Source organism: Oncorhynchus mykiss, chromosome 19 (assembly GCF_057628025.1).
Source record: "Oncorhynchus mykiss isolate SJ-2025 chromosome 19, ASM5762802v1, whole genome shotgun sequence".
Lineage (NCBI taxonomy): Eukaryota > Metazoa > Chordata > Actinopteri > Salmoniformes > Salmonidae > Oncorhynchus > Oncorhynchus mykiss.
Genome location: NC_143040.1, coordinates 23,817,114 through 23,833,960, shown reverse-complemented (window position 1 = coordinate 23,833,960; position 16,847 = coordinate 23,817,114). Strand labels below are relative to the sequence as shown.

The following is a 16,847-nucleotide window of genomic DNA, read 5'->3' as shown; positions in this document are numbered from 1 at the left end:
ATCTGACATGTATGATAGACGTTTTCGCGATCTTAAAGTCGTATTCCTATTAACTTCCAGTGTAGTGAGCGAGACTTCATCACAGCTCTACGTCATACCGGACAGATTTCTGCCTGCTTGAATGCCAATAACTCAGATGCACATGAAAACATGACATGGCCCAGGGAATTGCGAGAACATTACTCAGAGATGCACAAAAACAGTATAACATTCAAAATGGGTGAACCTTTCCTTTAAGGCAGCTACTGTATATACAAATAAAAATATTAATGACATTACATTTCATAAGCACTTTTCACAACACATGAATTATGTGCCCTCAGGCCACTACTCCACTGCCACATATCTACAACACAAAATCCATGTATACGTGTGTGTAGAGTGTGTCTTTTAGCATATGTATGCTTGTGTTTGTGCCTGTGTGTCTCTTCACAGTCCTCACTGTTCCAGAAGGTGTATTTATCTGTTTTTTAAATCTGATTCTACTGCTTGCATCAGTTACCTGATGTGGAATAGAGTTCCATGTAGTCATGGCTCTATGTAGTACTGTGTGCCTCCCATATTCTGTTCTGGACTTTGGAACTGTGAAGAGGTCTCTGGTGGCATGTCTTGTGTGGTATGCATGGGTGTCCGGGCTGTTTGCTAGTAGTTTAACCAGACAGCTCAGTGCATTCAACATTTCAACACTTCTTACAAAACAAGTAGTGATGAAGTGATGAAGGACACTGTGTTAACAACCCTCCAGGCAAGCTTCAATGCCATACAACTCTCCTTCCGTGGCCTCCAATTGCTCTTAAATACAAGTAAAACTAAATGCATGCTCTTCAACTGATCGCTGCCTGCACCTGCCCGCCTGTCCAACATCACTACTCTGGAGGGCTCTGACTTAGAATACGTGGACAACTACAAATACCCAGGAGTCTGGTTAGACTGTAAACTCTCCTTCCAGACCCACATCAAACATCTCCAATCCAAAGTTAAATCTAGAATTGGCTTCCTATTTCACAACAAATCATCCTTCACTCATGCTGCCAAACATACCCTTGTAAAACTGACCATCCTACCAATCCTCGACTTCGGCGATGTCATTTACAAAATAGCCTCCAATACCCTACTCAACAAATTGGATGCAGAGTGCCATCCGTTTTGTCACCAAAGCCCCATATACTACCCACCATTGCGACCTGTACTCTCTCGTTGGCTGGCCCTCGCTTCATACTCGTCGCCAAACCCACTGGATCCATGTCATCTACAAGACCCTGCTAGGTAAAGTCCCCCCTTATCTCAGCTCGCTGGTCACCATAGCATCACCCACCTGTAGCACGCGCTCCAGCAGGTATATCTCTAGTCACCCCAAAACCAATTCTTTCTTTGGCCGCCTCTCCTTCCAGTTCTCTGCTGCCAATGACTGGAACGAACTACAAAAATCTCTGAAACTGGAAACACATCTCCCTCACTAGCTTTAAGCACCAGCTGTCAGAGCAGCTCACAGATTACTGCTGCTGTACATAGCCCATCTATAATTTAGCCCAAACAACTACCTCTTTCCCTACTGTATTTATTTATTCATTTATTTTGCTCCTTTGCACCCCATTATTTGTATTTCTACTTTGCACATTCTTCCACTGCAAATCTACCATTCCAGTGTTTTACTTGCTATATTGTAATTACTTTGCCACCATGGCCTTTTTTTTGCCTTTACCTCCCTTATCTCACCTCATTTGCTCACATCATATATAGACTTGTTCATACTGTATTATTGACTGTATGTTTGTTTTACTCCATGTGTAACTCTGTGTCGTTGTATGTGTCGAACTGCTTTGCTTTATCTTGGCCAGGTCGCAATTGTAAATGAGAACTTCTTCTCAACTTGCCTACCTGGTTAAATAAAGGTTAAATAAAAATAAGTAAAATAAAGTCAATCTCTCCTCTACTTTGAGCCATGAGAGATTGACATGCATATTATTAATGTTAGCTCTCCGTGTACATTTAAGGGCCAGCCGTGCTGCCCTGTTCTTAGCCAATTGTAATTTTCCTATTTGTGGCACCTGGAAAGTAGTCCAGGTGTGACAAAACAATGGCCTGTAGGACCTGCCTTGTTGATAGTGTTGTTAAGAAGTCAGAGCAGTGCTTTATTATGGACAGACTTCTCCCCATCTTAGCTACTGTTGCATCAACATGTTTTGACCATGACAGTATACAATCCAGGGTTACTCCAAGCAGTTTATTCACCTCAACTTTCCACAAGATTTATTACAATATTTAGTTTAAGTTTAGGGTTTAGAGTATCAAAGCCATAGAAGAATTTTCAAACCTCCGCTTTACCCACGTGTGTTCTGGCTCTGGCCCAACCCATCGGTTTCTGGACCAATCAGACGGCCTTGAATGTGTTAGCATTCCGTGAAGGGTCGGGGAGGTACTCATTGCGGAGAAGAAAATTGTGTCCGTGGGTGTGGCATAGTGTTTGGCAGGAGCAAGGATCTATCAACTGGAACATGAACCCTGCGACAAGACAGACATTAATGTTAAACAAGACCTCACACAATGCCAGTGCCTCAACATTAAATGGCTACAAATGACAGTAGTTGTAACGCAATCAGTAGATACGGTGGGAATAAGAATGGTGGCAGTGTTCGTTTTGTGGGAAAGTCTTAAGTTTCCCTTAACAGGTGGAGATCCACCAGAGGATGCACATGGGGGAGAAACCGTTTGGCTGCCCCCTGTGCTGGGCCCATTATACCTCTCGTCCAGCCTGAAGAGGCACCAGAGGGTCCACACGGGAGAAACCCTACAGCTTTCCCCAAAATGAGAAGAGGTTCTCTCACCAGCACCATCTGAAGATGCACCTGAAGGTCCACACGGAATAATGGCTGTTTGCTTGTACTCACTGCTGGAAGAGTTTCTCATAGAGGATCAAACTCAGGATACTCCAGCAGAGTGTACACGGCCTTTGTATAGAGTATAGTGACATGTAATGTAGTACTAGTTAGTTTGTTTATAGTTCATTCTGTTGGTTTTGGATGTAGGAGGGAACTGGATGAGGTGAACTGAGGAAAGAATGAGTATGATGAGGCAGAGGAGATGCTATGATGGTGTTTGGAACAATGCTTCACTGATGAAAAGTGACAACTACAACAAAACATTATGAACACCTGCTCTTTCCATGACAGACTGACCAGGTGAATCCAGGTGAAATCAAAGATTCCTTATTGATGTCACTTGTTAAATCCACTTCAATCAGTATAGTTGAAGGGAATGATTTTTAAGCCTTGAGACAATTGAGACATGGATTGTGTATGTGTGCCATTCAGAGGTTGAATGGGCAAGACAAAAGATTTAAGTGACTTTAAATTGGGTATGGTAGTAGGTGCCAGTTACACCGGTTTGTGTCAAGAATGCTGCAAGGTTTTTCACGCTCAAGAGTTTCCCGTGTGTATCAAGAATGGTCCACCACCCAAAGGACATCCAGCCAACTTGACACAACTGTGGGAAGCATTGGAGTCAACATGGGCCAGCATCCCTGTGAAATGCTGTCAACACCTTCTGGAGTCCTTGCCGCAACAAATTGAGTATGTGCTGAGGGCGGGGGGCACAGCAGCGAGGATAGCAGATTTACCGAAAATGTAAAGCGTTAACATAGTGAGAAAAGTTATTATCGTTTTGTGCAATAAAAGTACTGTACTTCATTTTGTAGTCCCTCACGGGAATGACATTTCAGTGTCCATGCCCCACCCCTCGGGGATGGGTGTAAAAAAAAATCTGCCATTGGGGCCCATGCAAATTAGAACCAAGGTTGCCTTGTTAAATCTTGTTCATTCTCTTACTTTAAATACTATGACTGTTTTCTCATTAGCTGGGAATTTTTATTTGAAATGTCCCATACTTTGTTGATATCATTATCAACCTACTGCATACCCCTAATAATATACATTTCAGGGTGCAGGGAGTGCTATTAGCATGCTAACACTAATTTAAACAGACTGGTAGGATAGTTAGCATAGTTAGCCATCGCTAGCATTCACTGTTTGAAGTTACTAATGACTTGTTAGTTGACTAATGACTATATGACATGAATATATATATATATATATACAGTGGGGCAAAAAAGTATTTAGTCAGCCACCAATTGTGCAAGTTCTCCCACTTAAAAAGATGAGGCCTGTACTTTTCATCAAATGTACACTTACACTATGTACACTATGACAGACAAAATGAGGGAAAAACATCCAGAAAATCACATTGTAGGATTTTTAATGAATTTATTTGCAAATTATGGTGGAAAATAAGTATTTGGTCAATAACAAAAGTTTCTCAATACTGTTATATACCCTTTGTTGGCAATGACAGAGGTCAAACGTTTTCTGTAAGTCTTCACAAGGTTTTCACACACTGTTGCTGGTATTTTGGCCCATTCCTCCATGCAGATCTCCTCTAGAGCAGTGATGTTTTGGGGCTGTTGCTGGACAACACTTTCAACTCCCTCCAAAGATTTTCTATGGGGTTGAGATCTGGAGACTGGCTAGGCCACTCCAGGACCTTGAAATGCTTCTGACGAAGCCACTCCTTCGTTGCCCGGGCGGTGTGTTTGGGATCATTGTCATGCTGAAAGACCCGGCCAACGTTTCATCTTCAGCGTTTTTGTGATCATTTTGACCCCATGGGGTGAGATCTTGCGTGGAGCCCCAGATCGAGGGAGATTATCAGTGGTCTTGTATGTCTTCCATTTCCTAATAATTGCTCCCACAGTTGATTTCTTCAAACCAAGCTGCTTACCTATTGCAGATTCAGTCTTCCCAGCCTGATGCAGGTCTACAATTTTGTTTCTGGTGTCCTTTGACAGCTCTTTGGTCTTGGCTATAGTGGAGTTTGGAGTGTGACTGTTTGAGGTTGTGGACAGGTGTCTTTTTATACTGCTAACAAGTTCAAACAGGTACCATTAATACAGGTAACGAGTGGAGGCCAGAGGAGCCTCTTAAAGAAGAAGTTAAAGGTCTGTGAGAGCCAGATATCTTGCTTGTTTGTAGGTGACCAAATGCTTATTTTCCACCATAATTTGCAAATAAATTCATAAAAAATCCTACAATGTGATTTTCTGGATTTTTTTTCTAATTTTGTCTGTCATAGTTGAAGTGTACCTATGATGGAAATTACAGGCCTCTCATATCTTTTTAAGTGGGAGAACTTGCACAATTGGTGGCTGACTGAATACTTTTTTGCCCCACTGTACATGTTGCGTTTATATTTTTGTTCAGTATATTTACCCTCTGAATTTTCCCTCTCTTTTTTTATAACACCTTTATGACAAGCCAGGTCTGCTGAGATTATGTAAACCTGAGGTCATGCTTTCATTGGGGATCAAGTCCAAAAAACATCCCTTACTGTGACCTTTCCCCTATAGCCCTCCCATGGCACTAGGTAGTAGGTAAGAGTTGTCGGTAAATATATATATTTTTCCTCCCCTGTATCAACTTTAATCTCCCATATCGGTTATTATCTGTATTATTGTTATGAATCTCCCCTGGCTGTAGCAAACGTCGCCACTCAATAGTTGACTTACTCAGCGACACAAGTCACACACTCAAAGTTGGCTTTATTTATACTGATGTACGTCACTGTGTTCCTCAATGCAACAACGACCAAAACATCCTCAAGCCAAGTCCCTCTTAACTGTTTCTTTCATGAAAAACCCCAGAACTCACAAGTTTATCGATCTATCATCTGTGGTATGGGATCTTTACAAATAGTCCTTGACCTCAAGCTGTTTGCAGTAAATGGCCTGAAGGCTTCAGGTCTTGTGATGACTGAGGTGAAATATTAAACAAATGTGCACCTTTACTTGACATTCCAGACTGACTGGTCTCCTCAAACTGGTGTACATCCTTTTAACTCCTGTTCAGGAGGGTAATTAACCACATACCCCTCATTAACCCTTTGTTAACTTGTCATTTGAAACAGGCATGTGTAAGTACCGGTTTTTAGAGAGACAGTAAACCTGGGCTAGAACAAGGACAGTTGACTATTTATTTTTCTTATGTGATGTATCTGGAATAAAGTAATTATATTATTTTCTACTCTATTCTTGCTAAACACACTGTTCTTTCTAAACCAGTCTGGTCTGAGCTTGAAATATAGTGATCATGAATAGGAGATTTGATGTGTAATGTACTTCGAAGAACCGTGTGCATACCTTTTTCATTCAACAACACCCTTTGTTTCTATGATGTGAACCAATAAGATCCTATTGTAAACAGAAGTGAACAGTGGCAAGAACATTGAAGCAAGGCAGTAAGTCACAGAACAGTAATTTTCCGGTCACTTCTGGGAAACTGGAATGCTTACGGACCATGCTCTCAGATGCAGAGTAGCCCACGTTTGGCGAGCATGGAGCCAGACTATTGGCCAGACTATTGGACTAAGGAACAGATGTTGGGTATTGGAGAAAGGCCATCAGTGCATGTTCTGCAAACAATACAGTGGGTGAAGGTGCGGCATAAGGGCGGTGAACGAAGAGATGTGGATATGGACAGCGAGGAAGAAGAACCTAGTGCAGTGGGAAGTTGTGTGTTGAGGAATAATGGCGCCAAGTACAAACCATACTCTGCTGTTTCTGATGGCTCAGAAATTTAACCTGATGAGCGTGAGGATGAATTACCTGCGGTGGCAAGTGTGGTGAAGACCTCAGAGTCCAACCTCACCCCGATGGTCATGCAAAGGATGGTTCTGTCCCAATGAGAGTGGAATTTTTGGGGTAAGTAGAGCCCTGCATATGGCTTCCCCATATGTAGTCTCAAGCTGGGTACAAAAGTATGTGGATACTGTTAAATTGGTGAAGGTAGCTCGAAGTGGACTTGTGATGATTTCTGGTTTTCTTCTGCCCAGAGGGAGCGGGCGCTTCGCATCACATGCCTCGGGACAAGACCTGTGACTTGAACGGAGTGATTACTGGGGTGACGTTGAAGTGGAGCAATGGAAATGGAAGCTTCCCTGTGTCTGTGATGCCCGCCGTTTGGTGTGACGCAGACCCGGTGGCAAGCGTGGTGAAACTGAGAAGACACGGTCTATCCTTTTGAGTTTTGAAGCAGTCTTTACCTGCTGAAGTCATGTTAGGATATGTCAGTTGTCCCATTAGAGCTTTTGTGCTGAACCCACTAAGGTGTTTCAGATGCCAAGCTTATGGTCATATTGCAGAAGTGTGTAGGAGTGAGATTCCAAAATGTGATAAGAGGGCATAGGACAACAGAATGTGTAGTATCGGTGGAAAAAACAGTGTCAATTGTGGGGGTGCCCATGTTGCTGGGGATCAGAAGTGCCCAGTGCGAGAGAGGCTGGGTCAAGTGTGAGTAGTAGGCCTAGGCCAATACATAGTGATACGAATTTGTGCTTTGGTAAGGTTGGCTTCTTAGCATTCATTGTCATGGTTATGAACTGTACCACAGTAATGGCATGTAAAGTCACAGAAAATAGCTGTTGTGGTGGCAGCTGCAGAGAAGTACTTGGATGTACAAGGTTTTACAGCAAAAGAGACTAGGTGTGTTAAATTAAAGAGTCTAGGTGTGTTAAATTAAAGAGTAATGTCCTCCCCAGGCCATCAGCCTATTGTAGGATCAGTTGGGGTCAAAGTAGTGAAATGGGGTGATGTTAATTTATTGTTTTATTAAATAGTGGTGTATATAGGTGTAGGGTTAATTGGTGGTGCATTTTTAAAGTCCCACTTTTTTATTTTTGTCATGATCGACCACACACTCCTGTACAGTAGGTGGCGGCATGCAAACAAATAAATATGGAACGCCATGATAACAAAGAAGACCAAGAACCATTTCCACGTCAGCTTTTTTATTGTTATTTAGACGTTCATTAACACCCTGGAACTCATACTTAAACCATGTAGTCTTTAATTCACGTTTGATACAAGACTTGGTTTATAGATGTTATCGAGGTAAAGATAGCTAGCTGCTAACAATGGCTAACTGTGTGGGTTTTCACACTCAAATAGCCTCCATCATGGAGGTACTAGCGAATGCTGCCGTGGCAGAGATCTGTAAACTCGTAGACGACGACTATGCAGTGTTTCGTTTGGAAGTAACTCAAAGCCAGAAAGAAAACAGGGGATTGCGGAGGAAACTACAGCAACTGGAACTGAAGGTGTCACGGGAGCGCGCAGAGAGGACAATGCGAGAGCGCGTCATCGCCAGTCGTCCCAGTAGTGTCAAGATCCTCGACCGATACAGAGGAATGGCAAGAGGTACATTTTGCAGGCCGAGGCGGCAACGGCCTGTCGCCCGGTTCCCCTCTGCACATATGTTTAGATGTATTACCCAGATTTGGGTCAGTTTTTGGATAGCATGCAATAATTCCCCTGATTTACTTGGCTATCTTATGAAAAGAAGAGCCAATATCATAGTGTAGCTATTGTACAGTCATTGCACCTCAAACCACAGGGATTCTATTTTGCTCACCATGTGTTGGCACGTCACCTATAATCCTATTGGCTACTGTTGTTCATGGGAATTTCATATATAGTGGGCATGCGTCTGGTGATTGTCTTTTGCTTGATGGTTAACGAAACTTAAAACACTGCTCATCTTGTGCCAAAGCTAAGCATCCCAACACATACTAACGAACCGATATAGCTAGTTGCTACAAAACTCCCACAGCACAGTGTGAATATCTTACTTGTGGAAGGTAATAAACAGCATCAACAAGAGTACTCCTTGTTGTGGCATCATCGTAACCCACGCACCATATAAAAGATGACCCACAACAGAATTCTTACCAGATTCTTGATTTACTGCATTTCCTATAATTTACTAAAATAAAAACGTGATGCATGGAACATAAGACATTAATCAATAAATAGTATATCAAGAAGTTATGAGAAGTGTTATCTTACTTCCTGGCCAATTCTAGACAGTGTCTGTAGTGTACAATATACCGTTCCATTGACCGTAGCTAACCGAACCACCTCTTTCACCCCCAATCATTCTCTCAGGTGAAGGACATCTCACTGGAGGCCACAGGAGCTTTGTGAAGCCAGCGGGACACAATACATGGAGAGATGACCAACCAATCACTGTTGATGAGGGGAGTGGAACCTCAACCCAGAACATTATCATGATAGAGGTTAGTGTAATAGTGTTATGTAAAAAAAATTCAGTTACTTTGTAAATCAAATGTGGACGGTTTATTTCAAAGGCTCCCCTCAGCTATTCACTTGCTTACATTTACATGCTAATTTATCTGCCATAGGAGAGCTTGTGAGACTTCCCTTTGACATTGTTATCCAATTCAACCAATGTACTGATAGTAATGTCCTCTCTTCTTGTGTCAGCCTGCAGATGCAGAGGCTGCAGATCCTGGGGTCAAGCAGGAGAGGTCTGAAGGAGAGGAGGACCCACGGCACAGCAGAGACAACCCGACTCGTGCGGCAGGTGATCCCCCTGTAGCCACAGAGGACACCGCCCCAGCGCCGCTCAGGTCCCAACGCAGCATCACGGAGGTCAGTGGAATGCCGAACACCGCCCTCAAGTCAGAGACCGACACAGAGACTTTAACTGTAAAACACAGGCTCTTACACACAGAATCTGACCACAGATCAGACCCAGAGAGACAGGGCCTGGGGAGACTGGGCTGTCCTCCTGCCCCTGGCTCGGAGTATTTACCGGTATTTCATCAGAGCCACAGGATGGTTCATACCCGTGGGGATGGCTATGGTGATGAGTTAAACATTGGTGGTGATGATCCCTCTTGTTCTTATGCTACAGAGATGGACCCTGGCAACATGCCCTTGGGTTTAGAGATACAGACTGATCTGTCTAGAGGGGACTGGAACCGGTACAGTAGTAGTGTACACTCTGAAGGCTGCCTAGATAAGAAAGGAGAGGTTATAGTCGTAGATGAAGTGACTGTGAAAGTGGAGGGTGACGTTCCTCCCACATGGAATGCAGAAAGTCCCCTCGTAGAGGGACACTCACAGGGCAGAGATTTCTTAGATTACAGGGGAAGCTTAGAGACTAATCTAAATATTGCCACCCCCTCCTCTTTACATGCGTTCAGGGATCTAGACCCAGTGTCCGCATCGATGGGGCCTTCCGATTCACATGGAAGCGTCCGTTTCGATCAGGTATTTAACTCAAACGACAGGGCTAAAGCCCTGGCTCCGGGTGGGGGAGCCACATCAGGCAATGTTAAAGAGAAACGGTTCCTCTGCATGTTCTGTAACAAAGGCTTCAGCTGCCCCCAGAAGGTGGAGATCCACCAGAGGGTCCACACAGGGGTGAAATGCTTCAGTTGTACCCAGTGTCAGATGCGCTTTGTCCAGGCTGGTGACCTGAAAAGGCACCAGAGAGTCCACACAGGGGAGAAACCCTACAGCTGCCCACAGTGTGAGAAGAGGTTCTCCCGCCAGGACCACCTGAAGATGCACATGAAGGTCCACACAGGAGAGAGGCCGTTCGCCTGTACGCACTGCGGGAAGAGGTTCTCAGAAAGGAGATGCCTCAGGATACACCAGCAGAAAAACCATTCCACTCTATAACATAGAAAGGAACCATTCCGCTCGATAGCTTCTCACATTTAGATCAAACCCTGCATTAAAGACAAAGATGAATTTTCGTTGTCAGCAGAATGGATCCACAGATGAATTTGGAATAACGAGAAAAACAGATTTCAGTGTTGAATATTCCTGGATAGAATATGCATCCAGACATTGTGTAATATACACTACCGCTCAAAAGTTTGGGGTCACTTAGAAATGTCCTTGTTTTTGAAAGAAAAGCACATTTTTTTTGTCCATTAAAATAACATCAAATTGAGCAGAAATACAGTGTAGACATTGTTAATGTTGTAAATGATTATTGTAGCTGGAAACGGCTGATAAAAAAAAAAGAAGGAATATCTACATAGGCCCATTATCAGCAACCATCACTCCTGTCATTCTTAGACTAGTTGAATATCTGGAGCATCAGCGTTTGTGGTTTCGATTACAGGCTCAAAATGGCCAGAAACAATGGATTTTCTTCTGAAACTCGTCAGTGTATTCTTACGAGAAATGAAGGCTATTCCTTGCAAGAAATTGCCAAGAAACTGAAGATCTCGTACAACTCTGTGTACTACTCCCGTCACAGAACAGCGCAAACTGTCTCTAACCAGAATAGAAAGAGGAGTGGGAGGCTCCGGTGTTGACGTTGAGATTGGTGTTTTGCGGGAACTACTATTTAATGAAGCTGCCAGTTGAGGACTTGTGAGGTGTCTGTTTCTCAAACTAGACACTCTAATGTACTTGTCCTCTTGCTCAGTTGTGCACCGGGCCCTCCCACTCCTCTTTCTATTCTGGTTAGGGCCAGTTTGCACTGTTCTGTGAAGTACACGCCGTTGTACGAGATCTTTAGTTTCTTGGCAAGTTCTCGCATAGAATAGCCTTAATTTCTCAGAACAAGAATAGATCGACAAGTTTCAGAAGAAACTTTGTTTCTGGCCATTTTGAGCCTGAATATAAAGGCATATAAGCCTGAAAAGTCTGTTACATATTGTTTGTACTGTAGGATATATGATGTTCACACAATTTCCCAAGACACCTTTTGAGAAAATGAATGCAGTTTATCAAGTTCATGCTGACTTTTTTGTTGTTGAGATGTGTATGTGTGGTTTTCATATGGTGTATTTTACTCTTGTTTAATAAACACAAAATGGGACTTTTCATTCTGAAGACTCTATAATAACAAACCTAATGCAATGATAAATCTTAGCACTGGCAGTAATGCAATAGGTCCAGGGTTGTGTCTGAAATATGTTTGCTATTTTCACAGCGATAATTGTGGGTGCAGTAGCTAGTGGTGGCGAGCAAGGGCTGGAGTTGATGACCATGAGACATCCCAAAAATCGGTTTTCTCACAAGAACAAACCTTACCATAACCAAACACTCCAGTACAATCAGGTTGCTTCTCAACCAAATTTGTGGCAACTTTTGTGAAAAAGGTATTGAATTTATCAGTTACCACTTCCTTGTCAAATGTTATTTCCCCAATGACCTCCAGACCAACTATTTTACAATTTGCCTTCTGCCCATCACTGTTTAGTGAGTGCCACAACTTCTTAGGATTATTCTTATTTTCATTATTTTTGTTATTTAAATGTTTTGTTGACTTCTTCAATCATCTGACTAGATTTCTTCCTTAGGATTATGTGTCTATTGAGAGGCTCTTCATCTTTGGGACTGTTATATTCTTGAAAAGTAGTGTTCCTTGATTTAATGGCCTCAAGGATTTCCTGATTCATCCAAGGTTCCGTTCTTTGTTTAATTCTTAACAGTTTTCCATGGAGCCATAGTATCCACAATGCTTAAGAAACATTTGGTGAAATAGTTTCAACCTGTTTTTTTCTGTGTGTTTTTGTTAAAAAATAATATTTTATTTAAGTGTTTCACAGTTCTTATCCATATCTAGACATTGAAGTTACGGGTCCCAGTTAACTTTACTCAATTGATCAATAAATGCATCTTTGTTATCATGGTTCAGTGGTCTCACAGTTATTGTGTTGTGACAGTGAGAGCTTTTTTGTTTTACCTTTCTTGTGCAGTAAATCATAGAATGATCATTAATCCCCAAGGGAATGACACCACTTTTAGAAATCTTAGATTTATCAGACGCCAAGATCAAATATATGAATGTTTGGTTGGGGTTACATACTCTAGTGGGCTCCTTTTTTAATCAGTTGATGCAAATCAAATATCCTGCAAAAATTCCTGAAAGCTTTAAATAACCGTTATATCCAATGTTCCAATATAGACAAGTTTGTTCAGTAGCTTACAGAAACGAAATAACAAAATCTAGGCCCATCTATTGCTAAATATGTTGAACATGTTTGCAGTCCACATTGTTCTAAGTAATGCATGGCTTCAATATGGAAATACAGTGCATTCATACCCAGAATCGTTTCACTTGTCTATTTTCAAAAAAGGAAGCTAAGAACATTAACAGCTTCATAGTTAAGAACACCATAACAATATGGAATAAAATGAAACGTATTCTACAAAAACCAATATCATTCACATTCCAAGTAAATGTTGCATTTTTTCAACCCTTTCTGAACCTGCAAACAAAAACAAGCTACATATGGGTAGTACCAAAACAAGGGATCTAATGAATCTGTCTCTTTACAGCAAAATCTGCAGAGCTGGGATGGTTGTATCCCCCATATATATACAGTGCCTTGCAAAAGTATTCATCCCCCTTGGCATTTTTCCTATTTTGTTGCATTACAACCTGTAATTTAAATTGATTTTTATTTGGATTTCATGTAATGGACATACAAAATATCCCAAATTGGTGAAGTGAAATTATACAATTTTACTTGTTAAAAAAAGTAAAAAACAAAAGTGGTGCGTGCATACTGTATGTATTCACCCCCTTTGCTATGAAGCCTAAATAAGATCTGGTGCAACCAATTACCTTCAGAAGTCACATAGTTAGTTAGATTTCACACAGGTGGACTTTATTTAAGTGTCACATGATCTGTCACATGATCTCAGTATATATACACCTGTTCTGAAAGACCCTAGAGTCTGCAACACCACTAAGCAAGTGGCACCATGAAGACCAAGGAGCTCTCCAAATAGATCAGGGACAGAATTGTGGAGAAGTACAGATCAGGGTTGGGTTATAAAAAACTATCAGAAACTTTGAACATCCCACGGAGCACCATTAAATCCATTATTAAAAAATTGAAAGAATATGGCACCACAACAAACCAGCCAAGAGAGGGCTCCCCACCAAAACTCATGGACCAGGCAAGGAGGGCATTAATCAGAGAGGCAACAAAGAGACCAAAGATAACGCTGAAGGATCTGCAAAGCTCCGCAGTGGAGATTGGAGTATCTGTCCATAGGACCACTGCCGTACACTCCACAGAGCTGGGCTTTACGGAAGAGTGGCCAGAAAAAAGCCATTGCTTAAAGAAAAAAATCAGCAAACACGTTTGGTGTTGGCATGTGGGAGACTCCCCAAACATATGTAAGAAGGTGCTCTAGTCAGAGACAGACTAAAATGTAGCTTTTTTGCCATTAAGGAAAACGCTATGTCTGGCGCAAACCCAACACCTCTCATCACCCCGAGAACACCATCCCCACAGTGAAGCATGGTGGTGGCAGCATCATGCTGTGAGATGTTTTTCATTGGCAGGGACTGGGAAACTTGTCAGAGTTTTTTTTAATGATGGATGGCGCTAAATACAGGGACATATTTGAGGGAAACCTGTTTGTCTTCCAGAGATTTGAGACTGGGACGGAGGTTCACCTTCCAGCAGAACAATGACCCTAAGCATACTGCTAAAGCAACACTTGAGTGGTTTAAGGGGTACCATTTAAATGTCTTGGAATGGCCTAGTCAAAGCCCAGACCTCAAACCAATTGAGAACACCAGCTTGAAGGAGCTGGAGCAGTTTTGCATCTAGGCAACTAAACTAAGATTTGAATACGGCATCGTTTTGTGTATCAGTTCATAAACCATGTGCCATGGAATCGGTACATCAAAAACAATTTTGTATGGTGCAACCGTACATTTTTTGGTCCTTAAATGAAACTGGTTAAATTTTTTATTTATCACAATTTTCTTTAGCAAATTCTGGTCTTTAATGCATGGCCGACAGACCTTCTCACCCTTCTTGCCTCCTCCATTTTTTTGTGTGTTTTTTTTGTTTGAATTTTACCCCTTTTTCTCCCCAATTTCGTGGTATCCAATTGTTTAGTAGCTACTATCTTGTCTCATTGCTACAACTCCCGTACGGGCTCGGGAGAGACGAAGGTTGAATGTCATGCGTCCTCCGATACACAACCCAACCAGCTGCACTGCTTCTTAACACAGCGCGCATCCAACCCGGAAGCCAGCCGCACCAATGTGTCGGAGGAAACACTGTGCACCTGGCAACCTTGGTTAGCACGCACTGCGCCCGGCCCGCCATAGGAGTCGCTGGTGCGCGATGAGACAAGGATATCCCTACCGGCCAAACCCTCCCTAATCCGGACGACGCTAGGCCAATTGTGCGTCGCCCCACGGACCTCCCGGTCGCGGCCGGTTACGACAAAGCCTGGGCGCGAACCCAGAGTCTCTGGTGGCACATCTGGCGCTGCAGTACAGCGCCCTTAACCACTGCGCCACACTACGCCTGCATTGCTTGCTGTTTGGGGTTTTAGGCTGGGTTTCTGTACAGCCCTTTGTGACATCAGCTGATGTAAGAAGGGCTTTATAAATACATCTGATTGATTTGATTGACATTTAAAAGTGTCCCATACAATAAGGGGATCTGCTGTACCTAGTTATTCTGTCTTGGTTAAAAACTATTTGTCATCCAGTAGGCTTAGTGTAGTGCTAGAGCAAAAACCAAAACGTGCACTCTTTGGGGTCCCGAGGACCAAGGTTGGGAAACATTGGATTAGATAAGATCAACATACTGTATATTCTTGTATAAAACCACAGTGGCACATTTCCTATTGCCACAGAGGGCCCAATAACAAGGTCCCTGAGTCCATATTCATCAACCCTTTTCCCGATCTCTGGGCCAAAAGATTGCCTATCTGCCCCCCAGTCATGCCCAACTATTGTCCTCATACGATTGAATAATTTCTTACATTTAGTCTCAATACATGTAATATGACGCCTCCATGTAAGCTTTTTATCAAACCACAGCCCCAAATACTTCAATTATGTTACCCTTTCCAATCATTGTCCATATAATCGAACACTGACATCTTCCTTTATCTTTTTGTTTCGCGAACATGGTTTAGATACAGATAACTTGAAACCCCATGATAAGGATCATTCCTCTGCTGCTAAAACAGCTCCTTGCCTTTTATCTATTACAATGGCACCATCATCTGCATATAAGGCCGCTCCATACCCTGTCCGATATTCCCTAAGATATCATCAACGTGAATAAGGTGGGACTAATGATGCTACCCTGTGGAGTTCCATTTTCCACCTCATATTCTCTTGATAACTCCGATTCCAACCTGACCTGGAAGGTTCGATCAAGCAAATCCATAATCCAGTTGTACATTCTCCCACTTATACACATGCCATTCAATGTGATCAGTAGACCTTCCCCCCCACATTGTGTCATATGCTTTTTATGTGTCAAAATATACTATTGACATCACTTCCTTCATTGCCAAAGCTTTGGTCACCTAGGCACTAACTGTAACCAATGCATCAAAGGGCAGTCCTTCTTTTTCTGAATCCACTCTGAGATGGACCTAATAGACCCTTATGTTCCAGATAATGCAGCAATCTACCCACAATCTACTTCTCTATTAGTTTACAGAGATTCATTGTAAGTGCAATAGGTCTATAACTAGCAGGACTGGATGGATCTTTACCAGGCTTCAGCTGATTTATTTTTATCCACAACACAATGATGGGTTTACAAATAACAAAGTAATTATATAACTACAGTATAGGACTTAAGCGTAGTGGGGATGGGTAAACATTCCATGTTGAAAGTGTGTTTATTATCTGTGTGTGTGCGTGTACATACCTGAGGCAGTGTATGTCTAATCTGTATCACCTCTCTTTTCCAGGAAGAGGAGGGTCCAGAGGTGCTGCTGGTGAAAGAGGAGGGGTGTGAGGAGGGTCTGGGAAAGCCTCAGGGGAACATGGTCATGGAGGACAACCAGACTACATCTCCTCCTGAACCCACAGAGGATCCAGCTAAGCAGCACAGGACCACACACAGTCTTATTGAGGTGAGCCTATTGTGAACTACTGGCTGAATGGTATTCGGTAAGGGCCTCTTTTCAAAAAGCCTCTCTGAGTAAGATTGCCTTTTAGATCATAATGAATAAGACTATATAGACAGGT

General features: G+C 42.5%; 1 protein-coding gene across 4 annotated transcripts in view; it reads left to right on the top strand.

Annotated features, from left to right (window-relative positions):
* LOC110498462 (uncharacterized) overlaps nucleotides 1–16,847 on the top strand; it is a 47,511-nt gene that overhangs the window by 11,027 nt on the left and 19,637 nt on the right. Inside the window, exons 1-3 of one of the 4 annotated variants that reach the window (XM_090210507.1) lie at nucleotides 6,880–8,242; nucleotides 8,990–9,120; nucleotides 9,329–9,496. In XM_090210507.1, the coding sequence (XP_090066633.1) occupies nucleotides 7,960–8,242; nucleotides 8,990–9,120; nucleotides 9,329–9,496 (582 nt within the window). In that variant the 5' untranslated portion in view covers nucleotides 6,880–7,959. Of the gene's footprint in view, nucleotides 1–6,879; nucleotides 8,243–8,989; nucleotides 9,121–9,328; nucleotides 12,507–16,847 lie in introns of those variants that run through there. The other 3 variants (XM_090210505.1, XM_090210506.1, XM_090210508.1) reach the window with 3 other exon arrangements.